Genomic DNA, 25,082 nt, shown 5'->3' on the forward strand with positions numbered 1-25,082 from the left:
AGAGACTAGGGTGGTGTTATCTAACCTTGTATCATGACCACACAGTACATCTCTGCTTCATCCAGTCGTTTGAGATGCACACACACACACACACATACAGATACACACATCCAAGAGCACACACACTCACAGTCCCTTTCCCACCTATGCACACCCACGCACACACACACATACACAAGAGAATAGATGAGTCATTGCACATCTCTGCTCCCTGACGAGTGCTTTTGGTGGCCCAGAAAACAAAGCTGTCAGATGACAATAGCAGTGCCCGCCCCCAGACCCAGACCCAGCCTGGCCAGACTGCCAGCTAAATGGGAATCAGACAGCCACTGAACCAGACGGCCAGGCAATTTAAACTCCCTGACGCCTGGGTTTTCCTTTGTGAATGTGAATTTTCTGCGGGTCTATTGTTTTGAGCACATCTGACTTGAAGCCATGCGCACACGCACTCAGACACACCCACAGACAGACGCACGCGCCCAAACGTGGGGTGAGCTGGGGTGACCTGAGTAAATATATATAGCTGAGTAACCTAGGATCTTAGTCATCTGTATCGGAGAAACAGAGGGGGGGTAAAGGGGTAAGCTGTGGGGGAGGTGGGGGGAGTGTGGGTGAGGGTGGCGTTCTAGGGTGGGTAGGGGGGTATGAGGGTGGAGTTCTGGAGGGGTGGTGAGAGAGAGCGAGGGTGGAGTTCTGTCGGAGGTGCGAGGGGGTTCTTAGAGTGCATTCACTGAGAGGACAAAATGGACGCCTTTCTCTCCCTCGTCAAACAGTGAGAAAATCCCTTGGATCAATAATTGATCAAAGCCATTATAAAGCCCTGTGCTAAGTCTTTGTGTGAGTGTGCATTGTGTCTGTGTGTGTGTCCTTCATGCACTGTGTGTGGATATGCATGGGTTTGTGAGGAAGTGTGTGTGCGTCTGTGTACATGCATGAGTATGAAAGACAGAAAGAAAGAAAGAAAGAAAGAGAGAAAAAGAAAGAAAGAGAGAAAGAAAAAAAGAATGGAGCTGCAGCCCCAGGTGTTGGAACTCACTCAACATTTGCGTGTATATCTCTCAGTGTGTGTGTGTGTGCGTGCGTGTGCGTATGTGCATGTGTGTGTGTCTGTGTCTCTGTCCTTTCCTCAGTCCCCATCCTGGATCCCAGTCCTGCACACGTCAAGCCAGCAATTACGCTTAATTAACTATTCTATGCTAAGTTTCTGTGTGGCTTATGAGGAGTGTGTGTGTGTGTGTGTGTGTGGGGAGGGAGGGTGTTTGCAGAAGGTAATGGAATTAAAGAGTCTAGATTCAAGAGCTGACAGAGTGTCATTAGCTGTTGGAATGAAGAGTGGCATTCCATAACTTGAAGACCATCACATTGTGTTTTACTGACCAGAAAAGAAAAAGAAAAACTAATCAAACAGAAAAACAAACACGACGTCTAAGATGGAATCAGCTCTTGATTACAGTGCTGGCTATAGAATCACATCGTCATAATTACTTTATTGACGGCTGTCATTTCTGGACTGATGTTGCTGAAAGTCGTGGGAGACATTTTTTATCAGTCTAATCAATATACTTTTTATAAATCAATCTAAGCAATCAGTCAAACCAATCAATCAAACTCAATAAATGCCCACTGATTTAAATCGCTTTAAAGTAAGGGCACTTTAGAGTGAAATGTATTATCTGTTTTTCTGTCTGGCTTTCTGCCTGCCTGTCTCTCTGCCTGTCTCTTTTTCTGTCTGTCTGCCTGTCTGTCCATCCATCTATCCGTCTGTTTCTCCAGCTGCTTCTCCGACTGTCTGTCTGTCTTCCTCGGGCAGTACCTAACTGTGTTAATGCTCTCCAACTCAAGCTGTGAACTAATCACCAATCCTGACCAATTAGAGTCCTAATCAGAGCTGCTGGCATCTGGCCTTGTTTCAAACGTCCAACAAAGGAGGAGCCTGTCAGGGTGTCTTCTGTTGGCAGGAAGGTGAGGTATGGCAGAGCTGGCCTGATCTGGTCAGATCCATCTGGCCTGGCCTAGTCTGGTCCGGTCCAGTCTGGGTTTGTTCTTTCTGGTCTGGTCCGGTCCGGTCTGGGTTGGCTAACTCTTGGCTAGTACAGTCCAGTCCGGTTCGCAAAAAGATGTAGGGGGATGCAGGGAGGCACATGGAGACACAGGGAGACAAAGGGAGACACAAGGAGACACAGGGAGACAAAGGGAGACACAGGGAGACACAGGGAGACACAAGGAGACACAGGGAGACACAAGGAGACACAGGGAGACAAAGGGAGACACAGGGAGACACAGGGAGACACAAGGAGACACAGGGAGACACAAGGAGACAAAGGGAGACACAGGGAGACAAAGGGAGACAAAGGGAGACACAGGGAGACAAAGGGAGACAAAGGGAGACACAGGGAGACAAAGGGAGACAAAGGGAGACACAGGGAGACACAGGGAGACACAAGGAGACACAAGGAGACACAGGGAGACAAAGGGAGACACAAGGAGACACAAGGAGACAGAAGGAGACACAGGGAGACACAGGGAGACACAAGGAGACACAGGGAGACACAGGGAGACACAGGGAGACACAGGGAGACAAAGGGAGACACAAGGAGACACAGGGAGACACAGGGAGACACAGGGAGACACAAGGAGACACAGGGAGACACAAGGAGACACAGGGAGACACAGGGAGACACAAGGAGACAAAGGGAGACACAAGGAGACACAGGGAGACACAGGGAGACACAAGGAGACACAGGGAGACAAAGGGAGACACAGGGAGACACAGGGAGACAAAGGGAGATGCAGGAATAGTTCTGAGTGTGTGTGTGTGGTGTCAGAGAGATATTGAAAAAGACATGAAGAGAAAACTGCAAAATAGAGAGAGAGAGAGAGAGATGTAGAGAGAGAGAGAGAGAGAGAGAGAGAGAGAGATGGAGAGAGAGAGAGAGAGAGAGAGAGAGAGAGAGAGAGAGAGAGAGAGAGAGAGAGAGAGAGAGAGAGAGAGAGAGAGAGAGAGAGAGAGAGAGAGAGAGAGAGAGAGAGAGAGAGAGAGAAGTGGAGAGGGAGAGGAACTCATCACAGCCCATAGGAGAATCCTGAAGGTTGTAATGACAACAGATCAGCACAGTTTAGGAAACAGAATGAAACAATTTCAAGGTTAATCAATAGCAAAACACTTTTTGTCAGCATGACAAGCATATTTAGATTTTAGTATTTGAGTTGTTGCTTTGTATTTGACAAAAAGCCCAGATTTGTTTTTCACATCATTTGTGTTCTGTTGGAATGAGCTTTTCCTCAGTGCTTCATGAAGAGTTAACAAATGTTCCTCCCCCACGCCTTCCTGGTGTCACACAATCACACACACACAATCTGTCCAACACACACACACACACACCAAGTCACTGGTCGTTTTAAGGTACGTTTCCCTATAAGCTACACAAACGTAATTTTTCCTGAGGTATTCCCCTCTCTGTGTGTCTCTCTCTCTCTCATCCTCCACAGCCTTTAGCGACCCATCTGTTGAAGAAGGGCAGCATGTAGACGTCGTGTTCACGCTAATGACATAGTTATGTAAGGAGAACCTGCGGTGGCAGAGGGGAGGGGGGTGGAGAGGGAGAGAGATGGAGTTAGAGAGAGAACATTAGAGAGACAGAACATTAGAGAAAGAGAGAGAGAGAGAGAGAGAGAGGACAACTTTCTTCAGGTCTCCTAAAGCACGAACAGAGTGAGGTAAAGCTCAAATTTCCCTGTGCTGTGATTGCCCCCTAGTGGCTGAAGTAACACTCTTCTCGTCATCTTTTTCTGTGTTTAAGATCATCAGATTTCTGGACAAATAACCCCAGGGCTTATCTCAAACTATGATTAGATTAATGTTAATTGGATCAATGAACAATAAATATAACTTTTGTTTCTATTCTAAGGCTTCATAGGCAAAATTGACCAACCAGTTGACTGTGTGAAACCTCCAAGAGGAGTACCCTATACATCATCCTCCTCCCCCAAAATAGTCACCCTGTTCCTAGCCTCGCCCGCCCAGATCACCCCCCAATGAATCAAACGGCTGGAACAGAGGTACAGAACGACAAGGACTTATGAGCGCAAGTCATCTCTCCTGTTCTCCTCCTCTTCCTGACCCTCGCTCCACTCCTCCTCTTCATTCTCCTCCTCATCTTCCTCCCCTCATTCCTCTCCTCCTCCTCCCCTCACTCCCCTCATCCTCCTCCTCTGCTTTCTCCTCCTCATCTTCCTCCTCCTCCTCATTCTTCTGCTCTTCTTCCCCTTGGCTCCTCTGCTCCTCTCCTTGGCTCCTCTGTTCCTCCTCCTCCTCTGCCCTCCCTTGGTTTCTCTCCTCTTCCTCCTTTTTCTTCGTGCATTCCTCCTCGTCCTCCCCCTTGCTCCTTTCCTCCTCCTCCTCCTCCTCCTCCTCCTCCTCCTCCTTCTTCTCTTCCTTTTCATCTATTTTGGCCGAGAAGATAAATGATCAGATGTGGTTCTGGGCTCTGTTGGAGCAGAACCCAGTGGACTGCTGCTGTGAGGACAGACTCATCTGCTTACACACATACACACACACACACAGACACTCACACACACACTCAAAGATTCCCACTCACACACAACATCAGCCCTACAAATAACCCCAATAATAAACAGAGCGGAGCAGGAGAGGAGCGAGGCATGAGCAGGCGGTCCAACCTCGACCGCTCCACTGGACCAGAACACAACCACTCCCCTAGCCCAGCGGGGTGTGTGTGTGTGTGTTGGCCGTGGAGCCGGGAGCACAGGGGGGGTATTTATAAAACACTCTTTGATGGATTCACCCCTCCCCACCTGAGCTGTGATCCATCACATGTCCAATCTGGGAAGGTCGTAATAAACCTGTTTAGTGTGGTGAACCGTGCCTACAGACGTGTACATGTGTGTGTATATCTTTGAGTGTGTGTGTGTGTGCATGTGTGTGTCCACACACTATGTCTTCATTTGCCTGTGGGTACTAAGACTGTCCTGCACACTCATACCCCCCTAGCAAACGGGGCTGTTGTGATGATCTATGCAGTTTCTTCGCAAATTCCACTGTGATTGCGTCGTATATTTATACATGCTGAACATTAAATGAAGGTGTGAGATATGGGGAGATTCAGTAACAGCAACTGTATATTTCAGAGTAGTTTTATTGTTGTGTTTATCTCCCTGCCCTGAAGGAGTGCTACATCAACCCAGAGGAACAGGGAGGGCCAGCTTGGCCAATGTACAGCTTGGTGTGATGTGCAGTATATCAGTGTCTTTACTCTTTACTGTATGTGGAAAGGTTATGTTTTTACAATGCATAGCAATCAAATGAATTATTCTTATGTAAACCAATCAGAGGTGAATATGTTTTGGGCTTGATTGAGCAGCCAATCACCAGGTCAAGGATTCTGGTTGAGATTAGGCATTATGTAGCCAACGCTAAATTGGGGCAATATGGAATCTTTTGGAACATAACTGGAAAACCGAAGTTCCATTTGGAACTCCTTTCAGCTCTGTAGGGGACGATTAAGAAGGCCTAAGACAGTATTCTAGGTTGAGGTTTCTATTGTTACAAATGTACTGTAGATGTTGTGAAGTTCCCCTCAGGGATGGTGGTTGTATGATATGTAAGAGTGTTGGCAGGTAGGAGAAGGTCTTGCTGAGACCATCATGAGGTCCTCTAATGGTGCTGCTGGGATTGCTACACGTGTTACACGTGTTCTATGTAACCATGACGGCAGAGAAACTGTAACAGTGCACACAACAGTTGACCACTCCAAACCCAAACATTATTTAATTAAGTTTTTATTAACAGATTTCCGCTTTGGAAAGTAAATAAACTTGTAAAAACACACCAGCTTTAATTTATCATGAGGAGGTTAATCTCATAGAAATAAAAAGGTTTATGAGAATCTCTCTGCGGTGTAGCAGGCAGCATTCAGAGACTTGTTTGAAACATTCAAACAACAGGACAGTTATGTTGAGGAACCAAAGAAGAATACATAAGGGAGACTCTGTACTTTCACTAATAACCAGAAACAACGGTGTGTTCTTCCAGTCTCCTGTGCATCTCCAGTCCTCATTCACTCTTACACCTGGCTTCTCATCCCCTCTCCCTTCCAGAAAATGTTCAATATCAGGCATGTTATGACATCATCAGCAGGCGCCATCAGAAGTCTGCAGGGCGGACCATCATGGTCGTCATGGTAGCCATCAGACCCGGGCCCTTCCAGTAGTACCACTTGATGCCGTTGTAGCGAACCACGTTGGAGACTCCGGGGTAGAAGATCCCGTTGAGGTTGGACGGCCCGCAGGCTTCGAACCACCAACCTGACGAGTCAGGGGTCAGGGGTCAAAACGCTGCTCAAAGACGATCAGACGGACATTAGATAACTCCAGCATAATATATAGCCTTGATCACTCTAATCATATATAACATGATGTGTTGAATGGAAGGTTAGAAGATAATGAGAGAGAAAAAGAATGGTGGATAGTAAAAAGAAGCATGAATTGAGAATGAAAAGATATAGGATAGAAGGATGGAGAGAAAGATACAGAAGTAGAGAGATCGAGGTATAGATAGAGAGATAGGTGGAGAGAAGGATAGAAGAATCAAGGGATAGAGGAATAGAGAGTTAGAGACACAGAGGAATGGTGGGGATAGAGATGGAATGATGGATGGATAGATGAATAGATCCATTGAGGGATGGATAGAGAGGGAGTTAAGAGTGAAAGTGAGATAGAGGTATGACTGAATCTACGGGGATGATGAGACTGAGGGATAAAGAGACAGAGGAATAGTGGGTTTCAAATCAACCAACGGTCCTTACCTCCAGATGCCATCTGGGCACACTTACAGCTGCAGTGGTCGTTGTCCCTGTCCTTGGTGCTGAACGGGGTACCAGGGTGGGTCAGACTGCTGGTCTTGCCTGCTGTGCCACTGAAGCCCTGAGTATGGAGGCTGGTAGAGCAGAGAGGAGGAATGGGAGGGAGGGAGGGGAGGAGGGGGGGGAGGAGGGAGGGGAGGAGGGAGGGGAGGAGAGACAGGGATGAGGGAGAGAGTGGGTAACATTACATGTAAGCTAGCTGGTCCATACACATACATACACGGCACAAATATATACTGTGAACACACTCGTACACAGTGTTGCTTAACCTGACACCTCAGTATAAATAGAACCCCCTTATTCCACTACATTTCTAGTTAGCAGGGTCTAAAAGTACATTTGTTGGGCTAGTCATCCCACTTGTTCAGCAGTAAATTCTCTATCATGAACTGGCTATCCGTGACACATAGCTTATGTGATTTATTCAAAGGTTGTAATTCCAACAGTGTTTAACCAGGCTTGGGTAGGAGGTGAGCTATCAGGAGACTTCACTGGCACCACAGACCTCTATCCAAGGAGACCCAGCATGAACCCAGTACTGTGGGGATGTTAGCCAGGGAGCTAATAAAACTAGCACATACTGAAGGAGGTGAGATGGAACAATATCTCTGTGGTGGTTGGCAGCAGATTTAACTGGGTTTGCCACACACAGCGAACAATGGGGTTTCAAAACAACAGAGGTCTTTAATGCGTTTTACTCCACAGAGACGTTTGTGCTAAGCTAACAGAGGAGCTAGGCGGCCTAGAGTAAGTCCTCCAACTATTCCAAACTTAGTCATCTGTTAAAAAGTTTGCAACCTTCCAGTAACTGTTGAATGTAACTTCATGTGTTAGTTAGGTTTTCTTATCTTGAACACACTTTGGGTTCAACTCCAGGCCTCGGTTTAGACTCCTGTTAGCAATGGAGGGTTAGAGGATTGTTAGCAGCAAGCTAACGGTACACTAGCACTGAGGTTTCATTTCAGTTGGCAGTTTTCTGGCAGAGGCAGGTGCTGTGCAGGTGCCAGACAGGTTTTCCCAAAGGAATATGCTGGGGCAGCGCTAGCTGTGGTTATGACTGGAGAGACAGAAGCAGAAATGTGGCAGCTAGCCATCCTGTCAGATCATCAGTCTGACTGGCGGCCTGACTGACAGAAGGAAAGGTTGTCTTAACTTCCTCTTGACTTGATTCCTATACATTTTAAAGCATGTTCTCCCTCCTCCCTCTCTCTGGCTATCTCTTTCTTTCTCTCTCTCTCTCTCTCTCTCTCTCTCTCTCTCTCTCTCTCTCTCTCTCTCTCTCTCTCTCTTTCTCTCTCTCTCTCTCAATTTATCTTCCTCTCTCTGTCTATCTCGGTCTATCTTTCTTTCTGTCTCTTCCTCTCCCGACAGGCAATGAAAGAAAAACTAAGCCTGGATAATGGTCCCTAATTGTGAGAGATTCCTGCCCACTGTGTACAACTGTGAAGTATATTACTGTGGAATTATGCCTTTAGGAAAGTGAAGGGCTCTTAAATCTCTTCACGATTACACAGTTGCCCATATTGTGGTTCCATGTACATAAAATTATGGCATAGTGACAACTGTTAAACTAAAAATTGTTCATTATTGATAAAGATTTTTAATTAATGTGATTATTTTACACGTAATTCGTACAATCAGACACTTGTAAAGATGTGCTTTTGACAGTTTGAAGATTACACTTATTTATGTTAGCTTGAACCACTTTGAAAATGACAGTGCGACTTTCCCACATTGAGATGTGAATGCATTATGTTTGCTGAGGAGAATTCTCTCTCTCTTTATCACGTAAAGACATTACCTGCCACAGTCCCTCCAACACGTAAGCCCATAGACTCAACCATTTCCCCACTCTCCAGTAACAGATTGCAAAGCCCAGTTACATTCTGGTACCTGTAGTTCTTGTCCTCTCCATTTATGTAGAAGTGGTCGTAGTGTGAGTAGGCTTGGTTCCCCTCTCCATCCTGCAGCAGGACATGCAGACTGTACTCCTGGGAGCTGGTCACATGGTGGATGACATCATTCCCCAGCCAGTACTCTCCAGAGGGGTCCCCAAAACCCTGGGGACAGGGACAGGGAGAGAGGAGGGACAAACTGAGCCTGCATAAAGACATACGGGAGACATCTAGTGTCACACAGGATCTGTGTTTGTGTGTGTGTGAGACAGGGAGAGAGAGGTAGAGAGACAGAGAGAGAAAGGGAAAGAAAGAGAGAGAGATAGATAGCATAGATGGAATGAAGAAAAAGACAGATCATACACAAAGACAGATAGAGAGCTCAGACAAACATGACAGATGCCAAGATGTAACACAAAATGTTAAATCTGAAATGGATGTGTTTTAATTGTGGTTGAACTGTAAGCTCCTTTGTTGATTGTTAAGGAATATTCTGGGAATAGTTTACAATTTGCAGACACGGAGTTAAGTCAAGAGGGGGTGAAAGATTAAGAGGAATGTTTGTTTGACCTAAGGTGCTGACCACCCTGTGGGACAGTTGACCCTTGGGGATGGGTGGGAATCTTTTACGGCCTTCTATCCAAGATTCTTGATACAATCGGGTAGTTTGAACAGTGGGTGAAATCCGAAGACATGAAGTCTAGGTGATTTAAGAGTTAACAAGTTTTTGGGAATATGTTGATGAGAAGATTGATTGATTGGCTGTTGCCTAGGGAGACCAGATGCTTGACAAATTCCAGGGTAGTCCTTTAAATATCAAATCTGAAGGTTGGGCATCAGAACTTGTGAGACGTTGTTTGGGCATACGCTAATTGTGATCCCATCACATGGACAGGTGGTTTTGTGTTATTGTCTTATGTTTGTGTGTTGATGATGGTTACGTTGGTATAAAGTTTTGTTTGAATTTAAAGGCTCATCTTGGGGGTCTTTATCACTCGGCTGAAAGACATTTGCGTTACGTGTCCTTCAGCAGATCGGTCTCAGAGTACTCTGATAAGTATTTCACGGTATTGAATAAAGAATTTGTATTAATCCGGCATTTTGAATATTTGAGTGCACAGTGTCTTCAGAATTGTCCATTACAACAGACGCACACACACACAGCAGAGAAAAACCTTGGCTAAACGTTAGCTGAACGTCGACACGCAGCATCAACCAACCGTTACCTAGCATCACCAGAGCCCCTGCCCTCCCACTGCACTGCCACGGCCAAATATATATCATTCACTTCAGAAAATATTGTTCTTGAATAAGGAAAAATTACGAAAAAAATGAAAAATAACATGGGGAAAAGCAGTTTGGAGATCTCTGTTCACACTGTGTTTCATTCTCTAGCAGGCTGTGTTCATTTATCTGCTACAAAAGACGAGAGACAAATTGCGTCTGGTCGTTCAATCACAAGGCAGAGTGGTCTCCTGTACACACAGGCTGTTATTTCAGTCAGGCACAGAGAAGTGGATATCAACACACAAACATTCCTGCTTATTTCTGCTACGTCGGAGGAATACTAACCACTCTCTTTCAGGAGGGACAGCAGTGGTAAAACCATCTTGTTTTTGTTATTAATCACTTAAATCCAAATGAAATGTGGAGGTATGTTGTTTTTGTTTTGGTAGAGAAAATCACTTAGTCAACATTTTTTCATATTTCCTTAGATATAGTCCATGGTAAATACTCTAAGAGGTTGCTATATACTTAACGTATTTGAATAACATAAGTATAACTAACAGCCACTTAATCTGTCTTTGAAAATCAGTTGCTCTTCCTATGTGAGTGATGGGAGTATTTGATGAGTAAGTGCCTTGTGTCAGAGAATGCATGAGTGTGTGTGTGTGTGTGTGTGTGTGTGTGTGTGTGTGCGTATGTACCGTGTGTGTGTATGTACTGTATGTGTGTGTGTGTGTGTGTGTGTGTGCGTATGTACCGTGTGTGTGTATGTACTGTATGTGTGTGTGTGTGCCTATGTACCGTGTGTGTGTATGTACTGTATGTGTGTGTGAGTGTGTGTGTGTGTGAGGAGGGGAGGGGCAGGACAGACAGGGAGGACAGAGCAGGTGTATAAACAGGGAGTGTGGAGGGAGGAACACACACGGGCGGCCAATCAAAACAACCACAGGTCACTGGGGATCGTGGGCCTGTCAGTATCCCACGCCCACACACACACATACACACACACACATACACACACACACACACACACACACACAGACAGACACACTGATACTGATACTCTGCTGTGTTCAGTCTCTGATACTCAGCTGTGCTCTAATGATGCTCTTGTGATTCAATCTTAAGTGTTTGAAGCCTGTGGAAACATTCTTGATGCCCCTGGTTGTTGGGTGGAAAATGCATGTCGTAATGGTTGTCTCTGTATTTCCATGGCAACTCATCTCTGATGTACACTATTGTGAATCCTTCTGAATGACACCCCTGAGATTATTTTCAAATGTACTGTTTTACATGTCTTGTGCAGTGTTGTTTTGTGATTAGAAACAGAGTTTTATAATACTTAATATTAGATATTTTAAAATATACCATATATCATAATGTGTTTTGTAGTCCTTGTAAACGTACAGTTTTGTAGTCCTTCCAGCCACGATGGAAGTCCACTGATCCGTCTTTGCGATGCTGTAGAACCGTCCAGCCTCCTCCTCTCGTCTTCATGTCACAAAACACCTGCAGAGGTGAGAACACACTTCTGTTAAGACCTGTAAACACCTGTAGAGGTGAACACACTCCTGGTTAGACCTGTAAACACCTGCAGAGGTGAGAACACACTCCTGGTTAGACCTGTAAACACCTGCAGAGGTGAGAACACACTCCTGGTTAGACCTGTAAACACCTGCAGAGGTGAGAACACACTTCTGGTTAGACCTGTAAACACCTGCAGAGGTGAGAACACAGAGAGAGAAAGAACGAAAGAAAGAAAGAGGGGGAAGGAGAGATAGAAAGAGTGGGAGAGAGAGAGAAATCCTGGCTTCAGTCACCCAATCGATCACTGTATGTTTTCTGTTCAACCTGATTACACATTCATCCTATGTAGATGTGTTTGGAATGACGAACACTAATGAATCACAGCTATTCATCTCTCAGGCAGACAGAGAAATGTTGCCCAGTGGGGAAAATAGAGCTACATCTCAGTCTCTCTCAGGACTCACATGCAACAGTGTATGAATCACTGTTCATTTGCCCGGTGGGCCGACGCATTTTTGGGCCGAATCTCCGATATAATTTATATGTTTTTTTTGTTGTTTTTTTTGGTCGGGCCGGCCCAAAAATAACCGACAGCGGCCCATTGGTAAAAACATTTTGGTCGGGCCGGCCTATAGAGAACTGAGAGCAGCCCATTGGTTAATTTTCTTTATTGGCACTGGCCTGACCCAATCAAATCCAGGAACCCCCTTCCCCTGAATCATAATAGGTGCGTTCGACTTGTGCTTCGATTTGTTGTCCCAGTCCAGCCCTGCCTGTTAGTGGAAAAACTCTGTTCCGAGTGTGTTCTTGATGGCTTGAAAGTGTTTGTTTTGAGGTATTGCTTTTCCTACGCATTTCAAAGTAATCGCAAACTATTGTATTCATCAAATATACAGAGTGACAGTATCTTCTGGACAATGAAATGATTGAGATATTGAGAGTTGTAGTACTGCATGTGTAAAGTGGAAAAACTACTTGGAGTTGAGCAGAAGTTGTTAATACAAGGATTAAAATAGGATTGGGAAAAAGTCCATTTACATGTATTTATAAATGTAAATGCTTTCACTTCAACAAAAAAGTAAAGGTTTAAATATTAGAGCGGGTCTTTCAAACTGAGAGGAACATACTTGGTTGACAAGAATCTAGAACGTAAAAAGACTGACCCTCTCCCAGAAATAAAAACGTTTTATTTTTAGGGTTGCTAATGAACCTCCCCACGTCCATGCAGGGCCCAAGTCCTCCTTTGGTGACAAAACTCTGACACACAGGTACTGCTGAGTGGACGCCCTCCGCTGGGAATTTCCAACACGGCAAAAATCTGAAAGCTTTCTAGCTCTTTTCTACAAAATAGATCCTTCAGACAAGGTCAAACCAGGGTTATTGTTGTTTTTCACAGAAAGCTAAAGAGAAAAAATAAGTAATATTCTGTGATCATTCTTTGGCTCCATTTGTATTTTCACCCAGTGCTCTGGCCACCAAACTAACACGCTCTGTTCAGGAACCAAGGACTCAAATAGATGTTTCTGAGAGTCAATTCCCTAAGAAGGTTATGAGACTGATTTTGAACAGACTAATACAGAGTATTCCATATTTTAAAAGAAACACAATTTAAATGCTGACAGAAAGTCCTGTGTTGCCATTCAATGTTTTCCCCCTGGTAACTGTCTGCAGCTACTGTAGGTTCACTGGGGACACCAGGGGTTATTACTCCTTTTTCAAATATGGTCTTATTGTTTGGACAATAATACTCACTGGTGGAACAGACTGTCAGATTTTTATTCTATCAAAAATAAGCTCTGCTACTGGAAAACAAGGAAAAATCACAGAACCCCTATAGTAGAACTTATGAAACTCATGAGTCCAATGGACCAGAGCTTCTATTAGAAATCTAGAAGATTCCTCCAAAGAATGTTTAAATCAATGACTTGATCACAGGATAGGCAAACTGTGGAAACATCAGGCCAAATTTACAGCCCACACAAATATGTGATTTAGTCTCTGGCTCCTTTTGCAAACCACACATAATGACACACACACACACACACACACACACACACACACACACACACACAGAGACTCTCTCTCTTCTCTCTCTCTTTTTCTCTCCCTGAATAGAAAAATAGGGCAATTTAACCTGCCCCACTTTAATATAACCACCCAGTTTGGCCGCGCCAAGGGCCCGAGTGTGTACCAGCTTGCATCTATGTAAACCTGCTAGGCTCCACAGCTGGCAGCAAACACACAGTAGTACTGCCAAACACTGGCTGCTGTGACCACAGGAAACAGAAGAGGAAGGGGGGAGGGAGGGAGACACACAGAGAGAGAGAGAGAGAGAGAGAGAGAGAGAGAGAGAGAGAGAGAGAGAGAGAGAGAGAGAGGTGGGGGGGCAAACGATACAGGGAAAACAGAGAGAGAAGGCTTTTGTGAGAAAGACATTGTGTTTCACTCTAATAAGGAAGTGGTTCCAGCCAGAAATGTGAGGGTTGGTGGGGTGGGGGTGGGGGGGAAGGGTCATCCACTGGTGGGTAGCTGGTGATGCAAGTTCTGTGTGAGCGAGCCAAGGCTGCTCCAGGTCAGTAAAAGGGCCTCCTAAGCTAATGGGACTTAGCATTCAGATGCACAATCCCTCACTGTGGGGCCCTGAGGCTCCTGATGCTGATTATGAGAGCTTCCTGAACCTCGACATGGCATTTCCACCTCACCTCGATGCCAGACAGCTCTGCTAGCGCTGCATTACACTAAACATACACTGACCTTCCAGCATTCCACGTGGCCGCCTCACAAACAATACACCAGCTAAAGATTGTGTGTGTGTTTTTGTATGTGTGCATTATCAAAACGCCTAGAATAGACTGTTTTGGAAGCTCATGTTGTAATAAAAGGTTATCAAAAAGTCAACTTTTACCTGAAATGTTTTCAGGTAAAAGAAAGACAAATGTGGACAAACTGATATCAAAGAAGGAACGACATTTGGTTGCACAGTATGTTAACAACATGATTCCCTTTGTCAGGAGTTCAATAAAGTTGCTGTGACTCAGCAGTCTCCTGAAGATTTAAATAGGAAGCACAAATAGTTTATTTGAATAAGGTATGACCTCTATCACCTCCACCATGACATTGTTGGATGTGTGAGTCATCCATCCATCTATTCCATCTATTTATCTAGCAATATATTGATAGATATATCGATATATACAGTATATACAAATACAGTGTATTTATGTCAAAGACTAAAAGTTTGGGCCCACGATTGACCTCTGACCTTGACTGTGCGTGTGGAGTTGGGGAGCCGTATGCTGTAGACGCCGCTCTCTGTGACCCCTGACCTGAAGAGCTCAGCACAGTCCCTCAGACTGGACCCCTCCTCTATAGGAGGGCTGGAGATTTCTAGAACAACAAGATTCACATTCTGATCAAGACATCAGCAAGAATCAACCTTAGTAACTTCAGAAATGACAAATGACTGCTTGATTCCTCGACCTCCACACATCCCCAGCCCAGAGTCTCACCGTTGCAGTGTGTGACCAGAGCCAGGAGCTGCTGCACGGTGTCTGTGAGGGAGGCCTGCTGTCTCTGCAGCAGGCTGCTGTTGTGGCTGGACGCCCCCAGCCCTGCCTGCAGCTGCCCCACCAGCCAGCTCTGCCTCTCCACCAGCTCCATCAGGTCCTGCTGCTCCCTCTGGTGCCTGGCCTCCAGGGAGGAGACCCTCTGCCCCAGGAGACTGGGGGACACATGGGGGGTGGAGGTGCAGGGCAGGGGGAGGGGTGAGAATTGGAGAGGAGTGGGGATTGAGGAGTGAAGAGGAGAGGGAATTGGAGAGGTGTGAGGTCAAAAGAGGCAAAAAGAGGAAGAAGCAGTAAAGGAGAGGAGAAGGTGGTGGAGAGAGGAGAGAGGAGTGGATAGTAAAGAGAATTGGAGAGGAGTGGGGATTGAGGGGAGGAGAGAGAATTAGAGGAGTGGGGATTGAGGAGAAGAGGGAGGATTGGAGAGGAGTGGGAATGAGGAGGGAAAGATAATTAGGAGAACAGAAGAGAGGAGAGGACACAGTAAAGGAAACTAGAGAGGGTACAATTTCTGGGGAAATTGTAGGGTGTGCTTGCTTGCGTCGGTTGCACAGGGGTCCGTTTTTGAATGACATTTTTACAACTGATTTCTGTATATTTTATATGAAAATGCATAGTTATTATTTATAAAGATTAAATAGATTTTAAAAAAAACAGACAAAAATGCTGCTCATTTACAACTGAAATTACGAGTGAAGTGTAGAATGAAATAGATGTCTTCTCATTTCCCCTGCAAGAGGCAGCCTCATCGTTGAATCAAAACGAATACATTTGGCAGACCGGTGTAAAAATTGACCTAATCTCTATGACTTAAACGTCATTTTAAGTTTTTCCCTTCTCGTGATATTTTCAGGCATGTAGCCTACTCATTGCATTCATTCATTAATAAAGAACCCCCTTTGAAGATTATTCTACGACGTTACCCGGCAGTAGAAGATGGAATCGCGATTCCAAACAGTACCATCTGCTAACTGAAAATATGCCCCCCAAAACGTAAATAAGCTTGACATTTATTTAGTGGAAAATCGCTCATTCATAAAAAGCTCACTGGTAGCGACCATTGTCAGTAACAACGCAAAATGCGATATAGCCTTGTGTGGAGAAGCTGCCCCGGTAAATTGTACTACTACGGTAAAGTACTAGTACTACTAGTAGTAGACTACTGCTGTGTTCGTCTTGGTAGCGATTGCGTTGGTTGAATTGGATTTAACGTTCCGTTGTATGGTTTAGGCTGAAATTAATTATTTTCATGAACAGATTGACAACGTTTAGGCTGTGGCAATGAAGTTCAGGTTAGTAGTCAGATAGTTTCACCTATTGAAAGACTTTTGATTTAAGTAAGGGGAGAGCGGAACATGTTCTGTCGCCGTTTGACTTCCTAAACAGCTGTGTACTGTAGATGTTTTTGTAGTGTGTCTCGCGTAAGCTACAGCGTTGCAGTGAGCAACACTGGTTTGAAACCACAGGTAATGATAATTTCACCAACAAATCGTTTAGTTGTAATGTAATGTCATAATAAATCCTACAACGAAAATGTATTTGTGAGGAATGTTTATTTTAACGATTGAAAACAGATGCATCATAGACCACTGTAGTAGCTATGTGTTGGCCGGGCCACAGAGGCTAATGTCATGCTAATGCTTCAGTGAAATAGTAGACTACCGTTTCCGAAAGTAGATGTGGGCCTACTTCCTTAATAATATCAGCTAATATTGTACATTACATTTCACAATTGTGTTTCACATCACAAAGTAAAATGAGTAAATAGTTATCACCCTGGCCTCTTTGCTTGTGGCGTTTCTGCAGCTGCCTTGCAGTAAAGCTATAGTTATCCTAGCTATCCCCCAAGTTAACAGATGCGAAACGAATGTTCTGCTACAGGTAGTCACGCGTGTTTTCGTGACGTTAGTGACGTAGTGACGTTAGTAACGTCAGTGACTGTGGCTAGCAAATTAGCCACCGTTAGCTTCACTTTTCGCCACAAAAACTTAATTTCCACTTAAACCATGCAACGGAACGTAAATAAAAATACAAGCAACTCAATCGCTACCAAGACGACACTTTTGACACCTAGGTTGTCTATGTAGGCCAAATATTGACAAAGATTTAGGGGGGCAAAAATAAATAATAAATATATACGTGAGAGAACAAAGGTTGTGCTCTCGCCGAAGGCTTGAGCACACCCAACAAGAGAAGTGATGGAGTGAAAAGAGGAGAGGAGATGAAAGCTAAAGGAAACCTTGTTGTTTATCCATTTCCTTTTTGCAGCACAGGGCACACAACAGAATGAGCAGCCAGTCTGGATGGAGAAGAAGGCTGAGTGATGGAGGGAGGAGAGAGTCTCATTGATTCAACACCACAGAAACACCTGTACAGCAGTAGTGTCTGCAGATGGACTTGCAGAGCAGGCCTCTCAATCACCACCCAGAGGCAGGGATATGACAAGCCACCATCTTGTGTGTGTGAGAGAGTGAGAGAGAGAATTATATTGTGAATGGAGTCGAAGAGAGATTGGGTTTATACAGTGTGTGTGTGTGTGTGTGCGTGTTTCTGTGCACGTGTATGTGTATGTGTGTGTGTCCGTGCACGTGTGTGTGTGTGGCTGTGTGTGTGTGTGTGCATGTTATTGCTAGCTGCAAATGAACATCATAAATCCCCGTCCTGATCTTTATAGCTGTGACTAACGACACTGCGGCCATTATTTATTGAAACAATCCAGCCGCCCTGATTGGACAAGCTACTTCCCAGCATTCCACTCCCTCGCCCCGCTCTCCAACACGTTCCCTCCATCTCTCACCGCTACACACACACACACATTTCTGCTCACACCCTCCGAGGACACTTGTCTCTGTGAATATCGATCTCAATGGCACTTTTATTTCACATTGTCTTTGTGTAAGAACACTTGGCGAGCCAATCCACCGTGAAGCACGGCATGTGCTGACTTGTGATTGGACGAGGGTGAGGGGGAGATGATGTCATGATACAGGAAGGTTTCAATTGTTTAAAGAGGATCGAGTTTTTTACTTTTTTTTCAGATTCTGAGTGAAGCATGTCTGTGACTTTTTCTAAAGAAGCTTGAAGCTGGGAAAGCATTTTGCTCATTAGAACGTTACAGACTTTTAACATGACATCTTTCTTTCTCTCTCTCTCTCTCTCTCTCTCTCTCTCTCTCTCTCTCTCTCTCTCTCTCTCTCTCTCTCTCTCTCTCTCTCTCTCTCTCTCTCTCTCTCTCTCTCTCCCTCTTACTCCTTCTCTCTCTCTCTCCTTCTCTCTCTCTCTCTCTCTCTCTCTCTCTCTCACCCTCTTTCTCCTTCTCTCTCTCTTTATCTCTGTCTTCTGTCTCTCTCTCTCAGCCTTGGGAAGGGATAGCTCCACATGTTCTGGTAGTACACTACCAGTAGTAGTACACTACCAGAACAGTTCTCACAGATTAGCATGTCATTTGTTGAAAAAACGAACTCTTTCTTCTTGTTGAGTGGGCGGTGGATCAAAGCTCACTCACAGACCCCGAGGCTACAACAGTAGCCCCTCTGAAAAGCAACCAGAGATTCATTCCTCTTCTTCATTCCTCCTCTTCTTTCTCTTTTCCTTCCTCTTCCCTCTCCTCCCCCTCTCTTCTTCTTTCTCTTGCAAGTATTCTCCTTTGTACTGTCACCACCCAGTGCCAAGATTTACTTGTTTCATCTACTGACGCATCATGAACCTGGTGTAAGCATGTACGGTGGGGGCGAAGGGTCAAACAGACCCAGATGGGTAAATGTTGGCCGGGCCAGATAAGTCAATTATCCAGAACTTGTTCAGGAGGCTAGGATGATAAACAAGCAGATAGACAGACATAGTATATGCACTCTCTACACACACAAACACACGCCCATACATGCAAGTATACACACACATGCACATGTGAGAATACAGACACACACACAGTTGAGAATGTAGACACACACGAATATATAACGCACACACACAAGTAAGAACACACAAAAACACAACTGAGAATACACACACACAAGTACAAGCAACAATGTACACACACACAGGCGAGGACACACAGGTGAGAATATACACGTAAAGTACATACACACACAGGAATTTGCACACCAATAAAGAGTGTGCAAGAGTACAACACAAAAATGCATACATCCAAACACACAGTTCACATACTCTCTACACACTGTGCAGATACACACACATACGCAGACACACACAGTCACACACCTATGCAGACACACACACACACATGTAGACACACACACACACAAACGTTTACCTGTTTTTGTGGTTGAGTCGTGAGATCTCCTGGGTCTGCAGCAGGATGTGGTTCTCCAGGCGGCTGGTGAACAGAGAGTTCTCCAACAGCTGGATCTGCAGCCTGCTGGTTTGGTTCAACACCTACAAGAGGGGGATGGATGGAGAGAGGTATGGAGGTATGGAAGAAGGAAGAGAGGGATAGAGAGATGAATATATTATGGGAGGGAGGTATAAATGGAGGGGGTAAGAGATGGATAGAGAGAGAAAAAAACAGGGAAGGGTGGAGGTTGAGAAGATGGATGTATGTATGGATGGATGTATGTATGGATGGATGGATGGATGGATGGATGAAAGAGGACGAAGAGAGGGAATGAGAAAAAACAGGAGGGATAGATAGATGAAAAGTTGAACAGGTGGATAGGGAGCTGGATTTTATCGACAGTGAAAAGAGAAGGCTGACATGTCAATCCACCTGTGTTTTGAAATAAACAGCTAAAAGACAAATATTTGCTCTGGTTGCCTCATCATGCATCACTACAGGGACAGCTAACAAAAGGAGAGTGAGAGAGAAGGATGCTAAAGCTACATAGAATGAGAATTGTGAGGGATTAAAACAATCTGTAATAACAGCCATGGCATATCTACAGCCACATCTGTGTTGTGGTACTGTGGGGACTTGTGTTTGAACTGGCTAGTTGTCAGTCACCTAGCTTGACCTAGAACGTCAATCAGAGTTTACTCAGCCCAAATATCACCTGTTACAAAGAGACGGTCACAAACTGTTGACCTGAACTTGTGTCTGGCCTTTTCCCAAAGTACATAACCCATCAGATTCAATTGAACTTGTGACTTTAAAGTCTTGCTAACATATGATAACTTCCTCGTAGGCAGTTTGAGTATTGAAGTTGCTATAATTTTAGAAATTGTTAGCCACTAAAATTAACACTTTGTTGTTAATTTTAACTCTTCTTTCCACACTAGAATCAGTTGATGTATAATTAGCAAGCTGTAAGCTTTTTAGAGTTGTTTCTTACACTTAAGCTACAGTTGCTAACGTTACCTAACCATTAGCTACTTAGAGGTCAGTAACAATATATTAATACTGTTACAAGACCAAACTGTTTTCCACTTGGCTGCTTGTTATTGGCTGACCTGGGTCTCCACATCCGTCAGTTTGCGGGTCTGCTCAGCTGATTGGCTCAAGAGGTTGGTTCCCATTTCCAACATGGCCGCCGTCTGGGTGTGGGCGGCGTTCCTCTTCATCTCCTCCATCCTGGAACGCACGTTTTCCTGGATGTAGTTCTCTAGCTGCTCACAAGGGACACAGGAAACCCATTTCATTCCATTTATATTTATGAATTTAGACTTCTATCCAAACCTTTACATTCCATTACCATTATCTTAACATTTGCATTCAATAACTTATCTAAACCTATACATTCCATTTACACTAGCCTATTGACTTATGGGTGTGGGACTCGAACCCATGAGGAAATGTACACAGTAATGTAGGCGTGGAACCAGCAGTGGGGTGTGGAACTCGAACCCACAACACACTGTACACTGCAACAACACTGCAGGATGGAACATGACCTCGTTGAGATGAGCAGGATTCGTAACCCACCCAGGAGCCCCACATACACATCCTTGTCATCCCTGCTTGGTCCTTGTTGCAGAGGAGCTACTAAGCTCCTGCTGAGTTAGTCACATTTTGCCTGTGGAGGTTCAGTTGGCTTGTCAAAATATCATCTGAACTGTAATTCATCCCTGCTCTATCTAACTGTATTCATCATCCCTCTCCTGATAACACAGTAAGGAAGCACAGCATTCCACACGTGTGTCCTGCTGGTGCAAGGGCACGTGGGAGTTGGAGTTCATTAATTACCTTTCATATTGCGCTTGATTGCTTTATACTGGAGTGGCTTGGAACATGACACAATGGACACACACACAATACAATAACACACATATACACACACTCCTAATCCTGAAAACACACACATACATACCTCAATCAATCCGAAACTTGTTGTACTTTATAGGAGTAGTAAAAATAGAGGCCCATCCGTCTCAGGGCCATAAACATATTTCTTTATTGATGTGGCTACTTTGTGAGAACAGAACATGCTAGACTCATCCACACGTCACTCTCTGGTGTTTTTGTTCAAACGTTTCCATTGCTGAGTTATGGAATTCACTCTAGCAGGAGCTGCTTGGAACCTAGCAATAAATCAGGGCTGGGTATTGTAAGGTACACATTCATATTTATGTCTCTGAAGAGAAGATGTACAAATTTAGTCTAAAAGGAGAATATTCTTCAGAATAATTCTGCTAATATGTGGCTAGCCACAGCAATGAGGGGTGAGTGTATTCAATCAAACAAGGCTATGATTATTGGTTTTCACAATAAAACTGTATTATTCTGAGAAGTGTAATTATAAGCACAATAGACACCGGCCACAATAGCGCCTTCTGTTTTCAATCAATCCGTATTAAGACAAGAAAAAGTAAAGATAAATCAGCATAAAATTGTTGACTTTGGAGTCATTTATGGCTCTATAATTTGTTCTTTTTCTCTCTGTCTCTCACTTTTTTGTGTCTCACTCTCTGTAAACCTAAATATATCCTTGCTACTGTGATGTATAGAGACATCTGAACAGGAAAGAAATACATTATGAGCAGAGCTGGGAGAAGAGATTAGTAGTGGATTACCCTCTGCCTTCAAACCTCAAGAGGGAGGAATATATCTGTCTTTCTATCCCTCTCTTCCTCTATTCATCTTTCTGTCACTCTCAATCTTTCTCTCATTCTCCATCTCTTTGTCTCCCTCACTCTTTCGCTCCCTTTCTCTATCTTTCTCTCCCTCTCTATTTTTATCTCGCTCTCCTTCCTCCCTCCCTCTTCCTCTTCCACAGATATCAGAACACAGCCCAGCGTGTCTCCATCACAGTACATGATGTAGTTCAGTCCCTGAGGTCAATACAAACTCCCTCCCCTGCTGTCAGAAACACAGCCAGCTAGTAGATCCTATGTGTGTGTCTGTCTCTGTGTGTGTGTTTGTGTGTGTGTATGTAAATCTCTAGCATTAGGCCCACAAAGAATTCTGTCTGAGCAGGAATATAAATGGATAGCAGAGGTGTAAATCAGTTTAGAGGATATCCACCACTTGATGTTTTCATTTGCTGAGTCAATAGGATCATTGTTCTCTATCTGTAAGAGTTACACAGACATGGGAGTTTGCAACTGTGTGTGTGTGTGTGTGTGTGTGTGTGTGTGTGTGTGTGTGTGTGTGTGTGTGTGTGTGTGTGCGCGCGCGTTTGTGTGTGTGTGTGTGTGTAAGAGAGATAGAGAGAGAGAGAGTTAAGCAAAGACAGAAAGAGAGAGTTAAAAGCTTTTAGTGCATTTAGCTAGTTTAAAAGAAATATTGTCTTAATGAAATTAACTTAATTATTATGTGAACAAAGCAGGCCACTTAAATCTCCTTAATCTCCAGACTCTAATGCAGGATACAATTAACTCTACCAACATTTAGCACATCAGAGACTGCACACACACACACACACACACACACACACACAGCTGCTGGGGGGAGCAAAGCACACCACATGGGGGGTGTGGGGGAGGATGGAACAATCCCACAATGCTGTGTTCTTGGAACACTACTAAAATAATCTGGAACTCTTAAAACTGAATATTGCAGCCCTGATTTAAGAACTCACTGTAGTAACATGCTGGATTGTGTGTGAGTGTGCGTGGGTGTGTGGGTGTCTGGGGTGTGTGTGTGTTGGTGTGTGCGTGTGGGGGGGGGCAGTCTTGGGTGTGTGTGTCTGCATTTGTACAGCAAGACTATTTCCAAGATTATCTTACGATTCCCTATTTTAGAAACACACATACACACAATCGAACACACACACACCCTCATTACAGTAACAGATATAACACTAGGTAGATGACCCGTGAACTACAATTGTTCAGAAGTGTTAAAAAATATAAATAGATGGTTCATTGGCAAGTTTGTGCTTGTGAAAGCTATCAATTACCAGTTTTTGTTTAAATGAACTGAAACAGTATTTTGAGGCTTGTTTGCGTGTCTGTCTGTGTGTGTGTCTGTGTGTGTGTGTGTGTGTGTGTGTATGTGTGGCGGAGGAAGACTACTGGTTTAATGGTCTGATGCATATTTGGCTGATATGCTGAACGTCTTGTCTTTCCTCTCATGCTACAGGGACTCCTGGCTACCCAGCGGTCTTAAATAGAGACTCTCTCTCTCTTTCTATCACACACATACACACACACACACACACATTGTCAGAAGGCCAAAAGAACACTGAGTATCCAGTTTATTATAAATGATCACTAAGAAATGTTACTGATGAGGCCTTGTCAACTCTACTAAGAAGTCTGTGTCATCATTATCAAGTCATCATCTGTATGATGATGGCTTTCACTACATCATACAGACTGCTGGAGGAGGAGAGGGTGAGACAGAGAGGAGGGAGAGAGACTAGGGAGGAGAAAAGATAGCGAGAGGAGAGAGCTAGGGAGAGGAGGATCAGAGAGAGAGGAAAAGGAGGGAGGGAGATAGAGGATGGAGAGATTGAGAGAGTGAAGGTAGGAGTTGGGGTAAGGAGAAAAAAACTGAAAATGGATAGGATGGAGAGAGATAGAAAGAGAGAGAGAATAAGGAGAGTGAGAAGAGAGGAGAAGAGAGGAGAAGAGAGGAGAGGAGAGGAGAAGACCCTTGAGAAGACTATACCAGTTATTGTTAGCCAACACACACACAAACACACCAAACACATAAACCAAACACACGCACCAACATATACACAAAGACACTAAACACACAAACACAAATACACACCTCCCCTTCCCCCAGCCAGCCCCTGAGGTACCTTACCTTCTGCAGCCACAGTGTGTTATTCTCTGTGGCGCTCTCCAGGACCTCCAGCTTTCTCTGGTGCCAGGAGGGCCGTGGCTGGCCACCACCCCCCTCAGGTTGGCCTGGGCCTGGGGCTGGGGGAGAGTCCTTCTGGAGGGAGTTGGTGACCCGGAAGTCCTTGAGGGGCGAACAGTGGTCGACCTCGGGCAGCAGGAAGGTGTAGCTGCAGGGGCCGTGCTGCACACGATGTGGGCGCCGCTCTGAACCAATCACCACAGCCGACAGGTAGACCAGGTAGGTGAGGGACAGGGCGAGGGGGAGGCCCATGTCGGGCAGGGGGGAGGAGGGGGAGAGGTGAGGGTTGAGGGGTGGCGAAGGTGTGTCCGGTGAGTGTGCACCTACTGTCTTAGTCTCTGTTGACTCAGTTGTTCTCTCTCTCTATCTCTCTCTTTCTCTTTCTCGTTCTCTTTCTCGATTTGTTAAAAACACACCAGGCTTCTGTCTGGCTGCTGTGTATCCTCCAGTGTAGTCCTGTATCTCTTCTGTGGCAGATGCATCCAGCGGTCTTCCCCAAAACTCAGCAGTGCTCCATCATCCCCGCTGTGTGCTGTCAGGAAAGACAGACAGAAAGACAGACAGGCAGGCAGGCAGGGAGCGAGGAAGACAGACAGGCAGAAAGACAGACAGACAGGCAGAAAGACAGGGAGCGAGGAAGACAGACAGACAGACGGTTGCCGGGGCTGGACGGCTGCAGGGAGACGGGATGTCTTCCTGTTTGCCCCCAGCAGAGCTTCGCTGCAGGAAACAGGCTGAGAAGTACTTTATCTAGCCTCTGGTCTCCTCTTTTCTTCTGGTTGTT

General features: G+C 44.9%; 1 protein-coding gene across 1 annotated transcript; it reads right to left on the bottom strand.

Moving 5' to 3' along the window:
* Window positions 1-5,284: 5,284 nt before the first annotated feature.
* LOC134007017 (angiopoietin-2-like) lies at window positions 5,285-25,082 on the bottom strand. Its single transcript, XM_062446139.1, has 9 exons — window positions 24,242-25,082; window positions 20,500-20,655; window positions 19,367-19,488; window positions 15,040-15,251; window positions 14,793-14,917; window positions 11,411-11,512; window positions 8,775-8,941; window positions 6,825-6,955; window positions 5,285-6,324 (listed from the first exon to the last, which is right to left on the bottom strand). Exons 1-9 carry the CDS (start codon window positions 24,548-24,550, stop codon window positions 6,164-6,166), a joined length of 1,485 nt encoding a protein of 494 aa, XP_062302123.1. The 5' UTR covers window positions 24,551-25,082; the 3' UTR covers window positions 5,285-6,163.

The sequence above is a fragment of the Osmerus eperlanus genome, chromosome 20, assembly GCF_963692335.1.
Source record: "Osmerus eperlanus chromosome 20, fOsmEpe2.1, whole genome shotgun sequence".
NCBI classification, from domain to species: domain Eukaryota; kingdom Metazoa; phylum Chordata; class Actinopteri; order Osmeriformes; family Osmeridae; genus Osmerus; species Osmerus eperlanus.